A 9,352-nucleotide genomic window follows, 5' to 3' on the forward strand; every position below is an offset into this window, starting at 1 on the left:
ACGCACGGTGGGGTTGCCGGAAGAAGTGGCGAAGTTACTTTTGAGGGGAACTCAGTCGCGGCGGCGTGCCAGGGGCTACGGAGAAGAAGGAAAAGAAGGCAGAGCAAGGGGACGGAAGCAGGTGCACTCAAGTGTGGGGCGACGCGGGAGGAGCCCTGGGCCTGGGGCTTCCCGGCGTTCCCCGCGCTGCTTGGCTCAGCCCCCTTCTCTCCTTCCACCCTCTCCCCTCCTAGTTCGCGCCAACTCCCGGCTGTTTCCAAGGCAACGGGAGTAGGGGACCCCCCCACCCCCAAGAGAGGCCGCCCACGAGACCCTCGCGCGCAGCCATGAGCCCCGCCTCCCACTGCTGTTCTGAGAGGGGCGGGACCTGGAGAGAGGTGTGAGGGCGGGGCATGTTGGGAGGAGGTCGGGGTGCCTTGATGGACGCAGATGGGGCGGGGCCTGGGTGGAAAAGATGTGGGCGGAGCATGATGGGAGGAGGTCGGGGGGCCGTGATGGGCGCAGATGGGGCGGGGTCTAGAAGGAAATAATGTGGGCGGAGCATTATGGACGGAGCTGGGGTCCGAAGGAGAGATGGGGGTGCTTCCTCGGCGGAGGTGGGGTGAAGCTGGAGGGGAAAGAGGAAGTGAGGGCGGAGCCCTCGAAGCCGAAGGGATAGTTTCTGGAAAAATCCGGTGGGCGAGGTCTGGAGTGGATGGAGCCTAAAAGAGGGGGGCTGACACTAGGGGAGGGCGGGGCTTGAGACCCAGCCGAAGGCTGTCCTGGAGCAGAAAGGGGGCGGGCCCTATTAGAACTGGATAGGAGGGTCTGTAGGCTGGCAGAGACTGGGGGTGGGGTCTGCACGAAGTAGGGGAAGAGTGTGAGAGATGGAGGAAAGAGAGGTCCCCTTATTAAGACCTATGGCTGGCCTACTCTGACCCTCCCTGGTTCCACAAGACTCTCCGACCCCCTGTATCTGCAGGCTGCTCCGTGACCCCACCATGTCCACCCCCACCACGAATTCCGTGGACACCCCCTTGCCTGGTGAGTGACCCCCCCTTCCCCAACACAGCTATTCTCCCATCAGGTTATTGTCAGCCGAAACTCACTGTGTCTCCTCCCAGGAAATGGCCCCAGCACTCCCTCTTCTTCACCTGGGGGAAAGGAGGATGGTCCTGAACCATGCCCTGGAGGGGCGGCTCCTGATGTCCCAAGCACTGATGGGGCCGACTCAGCCTCCGTTGTGGGTGAGACAGGGTCCAGGGACATGGGTTGGGAGTTGATACGGAGGCTCAGAGAGGAATCTAGAAGGAGAGAAAGATCAGAAATGGGGATGGCCAGCCCCAGTGTCTTGCTGATTTTTTTTTTTCTGTTCTTGGTACCTCTTATTTTGACCCATTCTTTGGGATTCACGGAAACACATCTTTCCCTCCGAATCACCATCTCTGTGGGTCCCCCTCCAACTCTGATTTGTTGCCTCTGATCTCTCATGGATCTGTCCCTCTGGCTGCTGTTTATCCCTGTGGTTCTGTCTCATGGCTTCTGTCCACCCATGCCAGTCATCCTAGACACAGCAGAGGAGCCGGAGCGCAAGCGAAAGAAGGGCCCAGCTCCAAAGATGCTGGGCGATGAGCTGTGCCAAGTGTGCGGGGACACAGCCTCTGGCTTCCACTACAACGTGCTCAGCTGTGAAGGCTGCAAGGGCTTCTTCCGCCGAAGTGTGATCCGAGGAGGGGCCGGGCGCTACGCCTGCCGGGGCGGTGGCACCTGCCAGATGGACGCGTTCATGCGGCGCAAGTGCCAGCAATGCCGGCTGCGGAAATGCAAGGAGGCAGGGATGCGGGAGCAGTGTGAGTCCTGGGGAGGGAGCAGGGCCAGGCCGGCCCCTGCCCAGCTCTGGGACCTCTGCTGAGGCCTGTGTCGCCCCACCAGGCGTCCTCTCCAAAGAACAGATCCGGAAGAAGAAGATTCGGAAGCAGCAGCAGCAGCAGCAGCAGTCGTCACCCACGGGGCCGGGAGTCAGCAGCAGCAGCCCAGCCTCTGGGCCTGGGGCCTCCCCTGGAGGGTCCGACGGGGGTGGCCAGGGCTCTGGAGAAGGTGAAGGTGTCCAGTTAACAGCTGCTCAGGAACTAATGATCCAGCAGTTGGTGGCGGCCCAGCTGCAGTGCAATAAGCGCTCCTTCTCCGACCAGCCCAAAGTCACGGTACGGCCCCTTCCACAGCCTCGAGGGACAATGCACCCAGCGCGCTCAAGTTGACAGGGCCACAGTCCAGGGCACAGGGAGAGAATGAGGCTCCAGAGAACAGGCGCTTTGAGACGGGGTAGCCTTGGGCTCATGGGAGATGTCCTGATAGTAACCTGCCTGCTCCTCCCACCCCCCGTGTCCCCAGCCCTGGCCCTTGGGTGCAGACCCGCAGTCCCGTGATGCTCGCCAGCAGCGTTTCGCCCACTTCACGGAGCTGGCCATCATCTCCGTGCAGGAGATCGTGGACTTCGCCAAGCAGGTGCCTGGCTTCTTGCAGCTCGGTCGTGAAGACCAGATCGCTCTCCTGAAGGCCTCTACCATCGAGGTAACGGCCAGCCTGCCCAGCCTCAGAGAGGCCGTTCCATCCTGCTCTAGAAGAAGTCCTGAGATAAACCCCAGGAGAGATGTCAGGAGCATAGGCACAAAGCAGACTCTAGGCATTGCCCTAGTGGGGGTGGTATTCTCCAGGAGAACCCTCAAATGCTAAATAAGTCATCAGAGCCTCCTATGAGGCGAGGAGAGAAACAGGGCCTGAGATGGAGAATAATTGAGGGTTGGGTTGGACGGCCACACTTCAGGGAACATGCTGACAAGGCTTGTTCAGGGAGTTGATGTTTGAACCAAAATCGTGGTAATGAGTAAGTGCTGAGTGTCTAGTGTATGCTAGGCCCTATTCCAAGTGCTGGGGGCATGGCGGCGAACGGAGCAGACTGAAAGAAAGCTCTGCCCTGTGCCCCGTAAGCACCTGGGGAGAGTGTCCTGAGCGGAGAAGGCTGGGGGTGCCAAACCTGGGGAAGGGAGAGAGCTTGGAGCGTCCAGCGTGCTGGCTGCAGCCCTGTGGCTGAGAGATGATGGGGCGGGGTGGAGACGGGCAGGGGATGATCCCAGCAAGATCGGGCCCCCCCATTCAGGCCAGCAGAGGAAGGACGGGCTGAGGGGCCACAGGGTTTCTGCTTTCTCCCGTCATCTCTCCATGGGGCACTTCTCTGTACTCCTGGACATCTGCTCCTCACTCCTGTCCCCTCCGCCGCCCTCAGATCATGCTGCTGGAGACGGCCAGACGCTACAACCACGAGACTGAGTGCATCACCTTCCTAAAGGACTTCACCTATAGCAAGGATGACTTCCACCGCGCGGGTACGGCCAAGTGCAGGCTGGGCAGTGGGGTCCCTGCTGGCCAGGAGACCCAGGGCCTCACATCCCTGTCTGAGCTTCCATCTCTTCACCTTCCAACTAGGGTGAGGGCTGAGCCCACCCACCTCACAGTGAGAGCTAAGAGCACAGTGAGGTTATTGAGCCCTGACTCTGCACAGGGGGACATGGTGCAGGGTGCGACAGAGGGGCATGTGCTGTAATACAGGGCATCTTGGTAGGAATTAAGGAAAGACACTTTTTCCTCCCCAGCCCTGGTCTCATGTGACAGAGGCTAGATCTCAGTCCACTGGGAAATGCACAACCTCCCCAGCTGTACAGGGCAGCCCTGATCCCTACCCTCCAAGAGCACTTCCCTAGGGGTGTAACCGAGGCGATGGGGTTCTGGAGATTGTGTGGCTCAGTGGGACCAGAGGAAAAGGGAGGTGGGGAGTAGTGTTAGTTACCAGGAAACGCAAGTGTAGGGCCTCAGTCTCTCCGCCTCTGGGCGTTCTCAGAGAGTCCTGCTTTCTCCTGTCATCTCTCCATGGGGCACTTCTCTGTACTCCTGGACATCTGCTCCTCACTCCATCTTTCCTTCCTCTTATTTCCCGGCTCTCCCAATACCCAGGGCAGTCCCAGTAACCCTTTGAGTATAAGCTTGGCAGGGGAGCACTAGGGGTTGGGAGAGTGTTTCTGGCAGGGGTCTCAGCATGTGCAGAGGTCCTGGGGTGGGGAAGAGTGGGTGGTGTGAAGGAGCGATAGGGAGGTTCGGGCAGCTGCAGCACAGTGAGATGGGGCTGGAGCAGAGGTTGGTTCCCCCTACCGCCCCATCCTCTGCCACTGCCACAGTCCAGGCCTCAGTTGGCCCTTCCGGGAACATTGCAGAGCCCCTTGCTGGGCTTCTACCTCCACCCCAGCCTGGTGGGTTTGTTCACACAGTCATTGGAAGGATCCAGTTAACAACCGCGTTAGCTCACGTCTCTCCTGTGCTCGGCACCATCCATGGCTCCCATCACACTGGGAGAAAAGCCCGAGTCCTCACCTGGCCCGCAGGCCCTGCAGGGCGTGGCCTCATTCCTCCCCGCCCTCATCTCCCAGCCTCCCCTCACCCTCCTCCAGCCACACTGGCTTCCCTGTTGTTTGAACCCACCAAATGTGCTGTCGCCTCACAGCTTGTTTGCTGGTCCCTCTTTCCAGAACTGGGTTGACCCTTCTTGTCCTAGTTTGCATGGGACCTTCCAAGCTTTTCTTATTTTTTTAAAAATTAATTCGTTTTAGCTGCGCTGGGTCTTTGTTGCTTGTGTGAGCTCTCGCTAGTCGCTGTGCGCGGGCTTCTCGTTGCGTGTGTCACGGGCTCCAGGCAGTTGGGCTCCGTAGTTGCAGTGCGTGGGTTTAGTTGCCCTGCAGCATGTGGTATCTTCCTGGACCAGGGATCAAACCTGTGTCCCCTGCATTGGCATGTGGATTCTTACCCACTCTGCCACGAGGCAAGTCTCCTGTGCTTTAATACTCAAAAGTCCCAGGGCCTAGGAAGCCTAGTCCCAGGCAAAACAGACTGGGAGCACCCTCCCTGGAACACTCAAACAGCCTGGTAACTCCCTCCCTCCCCTCTTTGGTGTTGGACACCCTGCAGCTAGGGAGGCCTTCCAACAGTCCCCTTGCAGTGACCCTCATGTCTAAGATATGGATGTGATTCTCTCCCTGTTACCCTCCCCTGCATTACCTCAATCCACAGAACTAGAATCATCTCACAGGGTGGATGGCGTCCTTGCAGACTTGTCTATTTGTTCCTTCAAGCCCCAAATGCAAGTGCCACGAGAGCAGGGGGCTTTGGCTTACAAATGTCTCTGCCCGGGACCTGACGTGCAGTGGGTGCTCAATCAAGTTTGATGCATGAATGAGTCACACCTGGAAATGAGTTCAGCTTCAATGCGAGAGCAGGGGATGCCACCTCGGGGTGATGTAAGGTGACCTGGGATTAAACATCTTTCCTTTTCCAGAGGAGAGGTACCAGGAAGGCCAGGAAGGAAGTGAAGGGGGTGATGGGGTGGTAGAAACTTCTGAATAAATGTTCACACTTATTACTCATTGCTTCATTCAGGCGAGACATACGGCATACCCACGACATGCCAAACCGTTGATGGTTACAGGGTGACCGGCACTCTCTACCTGCTGCTGTTTCCCTCGCTCTGCTGATGGTGGGCAATGCCAGTAGCCAGGCATGGGGGCCAGTTTTAGGGTCAGAGTGTTCATCAGAGCCTGTCTCCTGCTTCCACAGGCCTGCAGGTGGAATTCATCAACCCCATCTTCGAGTTCTCGCGGGCCATGAGGCGACTGGGCCTGGACGACGCCGAGTACGCCCTGCTCATCGCCATCAACATCTTCTCAGCCGACCGGCCCAATGTGCAGGAGCCCAGCCGGGTGGAGGCCCTGCAGCAGCCCTACGTGGACGCACTGTTGTCTTACACCCGCATCAAGAGGCCACAGGTACCGGAGCCCAGACCCTCCAGAGGAAACCTAGACCCATGTAGGGTCGGCTTCCTACGTCCCTGGCTCGCCCCAGCAGCTGAGTTCTGATCAGTGTCCTCTCAGCAGCCTGTCCTCGAGGCCCCTGTCCCCTCATCAAGGAGTCAGGCCAAGTCCACGCCCAGGGGCCCCACACTGTCTCTCCGGGGTCAGGGGGCCCTCCTGCTGGGCCAGGTGGGCCGCCCCACGCCCACCCCCTCCTGTCTCCTTGCAGGACCAGCTGCGCTTCCCCCGCATGCTGATGAAGCTTGTGAGCCTGCGCACGCTCAGCTCCGTGCACTCGGAGCAGGTCTTCGCCCTGCGGCTCCAGGACAAGAAGCTGCCACCTTTGCTGTCTGAGATCTGGGACGTCCACGAGTGAGGGGCCTGCCCCACCGCCCTGCACACCCCCAATGACTGGACACTGGGGTAGGAAGGGACTGGGCCGGGTCTGGGCTCCCGCCCTGCGGCTTGGAGCTAAAGCCTTGGCCCCCCGCCAGTCCTCAGGATGAGCCCCAGTCGGGATCCAGGAGCCTCCTTGCCTGCCCCACTGAGTCTTCCTGGGAGGGCTGGAGGGGGTCATGGGTCCTGACCTCTGACCTCTCCCAGCACTCCCAGCTGCCCTCCCTGCCCAGCTTACACCTCAAGCCTACCATGCAGTGCACCTTGAACAGAGGCAGGAGGGCCTGTGGCTCTCCCACAGCCCGAGAGACCACAGGCTCCCCACTCTGGTCCTTTTATTTAATAAAAACTAAAAAAAAAAAAAAAAAAAACAGGAAAATAAAGTATGACTAGAAACTTGCTCTGATTCAGAATGAGTCTGAGGTAGGAATGGGCTGCCAGGGTCTTCGTGGACACCAAACGAAGGTGCTGGACTAGGGAGGGTTCAGGGTGATATGACTAGGCGCTCTGGGGGCCCAGGAGAGGCCCTGACAACCTCAGGGTCATCTGGTGGTTGGAGCCTGCTCCTGAAGGTCAGGGAGGATTTAAGTGGAGGAGGGCATGGGGGTTTCATTCAATCAGCAAGTATTGGCTGAGGCTGCTTTGTGGGCCAGGCACTGTGCTGGCCATTCTCAGGACACAGATGTTATTCTTGCAACAGATACGTATGGAGCATTTGTGCTGTGCTGTGGTTAGTCGCTGAGTTGTGTCCAACTCTGTGACCTCATGGACTGTAGCCCGCCAGGCTCCTCTGTCCATGGGGATTCTCCAGGCAGGAATACTGGAGTGGGTTGCCATGCCCTCCTCCATGGGATCTTCCTAACCCAGGGATCGAACCCAGGTCTCCCGCATTGCAGGCAGATTCTTTACCATATGAGCCACCAGGGAAGCCCCATGCAGCATTTACTCTGTGCCAAATACACTCTTAGGCAGTGGAAACATCTGTGAACACGATAAAGTCTCTCTGCAGCCATCATGGAAAACAGTATGGCAGTTTCTCAAAACACTAAAATTAGAGGAATTCCTTGGCAGTCCAGTGGTTAGGACTCTGAGGACCTGGGTTCAGTGCCTGGCTGGGGAACTAAGATCCCACATGCCATTCGTTGGGGTCGAATAGAAAAAGCTAAAACTAGAACTCTGTCACAGGACTCAGCAATCCCACCCCTGGATATATAGTCAAAAAACCCCAAACACTAAATTTGAAAGGATACACGCACCTCAATGTTGGTAGCAATATTATTTACAACTGCCAAGATACGGAAGCGACCTAAGAGTTCATCGGCAGATGAATGGAAGAAGGTGTCATACATACATAGAGAATGGGATACTGTTCAGTCATGAGAGAGTGAAATTTTGCTATCTGCAGCAACATGGATGGACTTGGAGGGCACTGCTGCTGCTGCTGCTAAGTGGCTTCAGTCGTACACAACTCTGTGAGACCCCAGAGACAGCAGCCCACCAGGCTCCTCCGTTCCTGGGATTCTCCAGGCAAGAATACTTGAGTGGGTTGCCATTTCCTTCTCTATGGAGGGCATCATGCCAAGTGAAATAAGACAGAGAAAGACATATACTGTGTATCATTCACATACGGAATCTAAATACAACAAAAGGCAATGGCACCCCACTCCAGTACTCTTGCCTGGAAAATCCCATGGACGGAAGAGCCTGGAAGGCTGCAGTCCATGAGGTCACTAAGAGTCGGCCATGACTGAGCAACTTCACTTTCACTTTTCACTTTCATGACTGGAGAAGGAAATGGGGTCGCACAGTCTGACACGACTGAAGCAACTTAGCAGCAGCAGCAGCAGGGACTATAACAGAAAAGAAGCAGATTGACAGACTGAACAAACTAGTGGTTACCAGTTGCGGGAGGGACAACGGGTGGAGGAGTGGGAGGTAAAAACTATGGGTGTAAGGTAGGCTCAAGGATGTGTTGTACAACATGGACAATAATAGCCAGTATTTTGTAATAATTGTAAATGGACCTTTACAAATTGTATTAGGGAGTTCCCTGGTGGTCTAGTAGTTGGAACTCTATGCTTTCACTGCCAGAAACTGAGTTCAATACCTGGTCAGGAAGTAAGATTTTGCAAGCTAGGCCACACGGCCAAAAATCAAATCAAATAAATAAGGTAAAGTCCCTCCTTGGAGTTGACCACTAGCCAGGGCTGGTCATGGGGGGCTGAGCAGGGACTGACAGAGGTAAGGGAATGGGGGCAGCACGGGACAATGTGGGAGATGAGTAGGAAGTGAGGCAAGGCCTCAAAAGAGGCCTAGATGAGCTCAAAGGAAAGGCAGTGGAGTTCTAATTTCTTCTCCTGCGCCAGGCCGTGAGGGGACATCGAGGTGAGCTGAATGGACAGTCCCAGTCCAGGGTGAAGAGGGTGTTGTCTGGAGGGGTGGGTGGGGTACTGAAAAATATACTTTCGTAGAGAGGGGAGAGGGAACGGGGGAAGTGAGAATAGTTACATGCGATCGTCCTATCCCAAGCAGAGTGCCTCTCGCTCTAGAGATATGCCTGCCCTGCGCAGAGTCCAGTTTACAGATGGGGAAGCTGAGGCCGCACCAGACAGGAGAACCAACCTGGCCAGGATCTGAGCGCGCATAGGCCAGCCTCTATCGGGAGGGAAAAGGTCAGGTTGCGGGCTGAAGGAGGAACACTGTCCAGGCGGTCCTCCCGACAAACTGTCCAGGCGGTCCTCCCGACAAGGCCTCGGCCAGGACGCGGGTGGGGTGGAGGGTGCGCGCCCAGCACCTTAGAGCGGGGAGGGTCGAAGGGAGGGCTGGCGCCCAGAGCCGCTGCGCGTGCGCAGAGACCACTGGGTCTCAACCCGGCGGTGAGGAAGGGGGCGTAGCTTCGAGCCACTTGCGTCAGAGGGGGCGTGACTTGGCGAGGATACGTCAGCAAGGGGACTAGACCACCATCCAAGTTGGATGAAGGGGGCGTGGCCTACGCCCCAGAAAGGGGGAGGGGCGTGGTCTCCCCTATTTGGGTGGGAGGGGCGTGGTCCGGCTCCGCGCGCCGCGCCTCTGGGCCTGCGCGCGCC

At 57.4% G+C, this 9,352-nt stretch overlaps 1 protein-coding gene across 2 annotated transcripts; it reads left to right on the forward strand.

Annotated features, from left to right (window-relative positions):
- Positions 1 to 4: 4 nt before the first annotated feature.
- NR1H2 (nuclear receptor subfamily 1 group H member 2) lies at positions 5 to 6,665 on the forward strand. 2 transcript variants are annotated; one of them, XM_086353909.1, is made up of 10 exons: positions 5 to 121; positions 234 to 379; positions 962 to 1,023; positions 1,104 to 1,226; positions 1,539 to 1,829; positions 1,912 to 2,183; positions 2,371 to 2,550; positions 3,263 to 3,362; positions 5,638 to 5,846; positions 6,100 to 6,665. In XM_086353909.1, exons 2-10 carry the CDS (start codon positions 327 to 329, stop codon positions 6,244 to 6,246), a joined length of 1,437 nt encoding a protein of 478 aa, XP_086210035.1. In that variant the 5' UTR covers positions 5 to 121; positions 234 to 326; the 3' UTR covers positions 6,247 to 6,665. The 2 variants fall into 2 exon arrangements, with proteins under 2 accessions (XP_086210035.1, XP_086210034.1); XM_086353908.1 differs by lacking the exon at positions 5 to 121 and having other exon boundaries at positions 235 to 377.
- The last annotated feature ends 2,687 nt before the right edge of the window (positions 6,666 to 9,352 follow it).

The sequence above is a fragment of the Bos grunniens genome, chromosome 18 (assembly GCF_055505025.1).
Source record: "Bos grunniens cultivar Pamir isolate PY7600 chromosome 18, Bosgru_T2T1.0, whole genome shotgun sequence".
Classification (NCBI taxonomy): Eukaryota; Metazoa; Chordata; class Mammalia; order Artiodactyla; family Bovidae; genus Bos; species Bos grunniens.

Excerpts from the sequence above, each read along its gene's own strand:
- NR1H2 (XM_086353909.1), top strand. The coding sequence starts at position 327 with ATGAGCCCCGCCTCCCACTGCTGTTCTGAGAGGGGCGGGACCTGGAGA. Across the intron at positions 1,024-1,103 it reads CGTGGACACCCCCTTGCCTG|GAAATGGCCCCAGCACTCCC; the intron begins GTGAGTGACCCC and ends GTCTCCTCCCAG. Across the intron at positions 3,363-5,637 it reads GGATGACTTCCACCGCGCGG|GCCTGCAGGTGGAATTCATC; the intron begins GTACGGCCAAGT and ends CTGCTTCCACAG.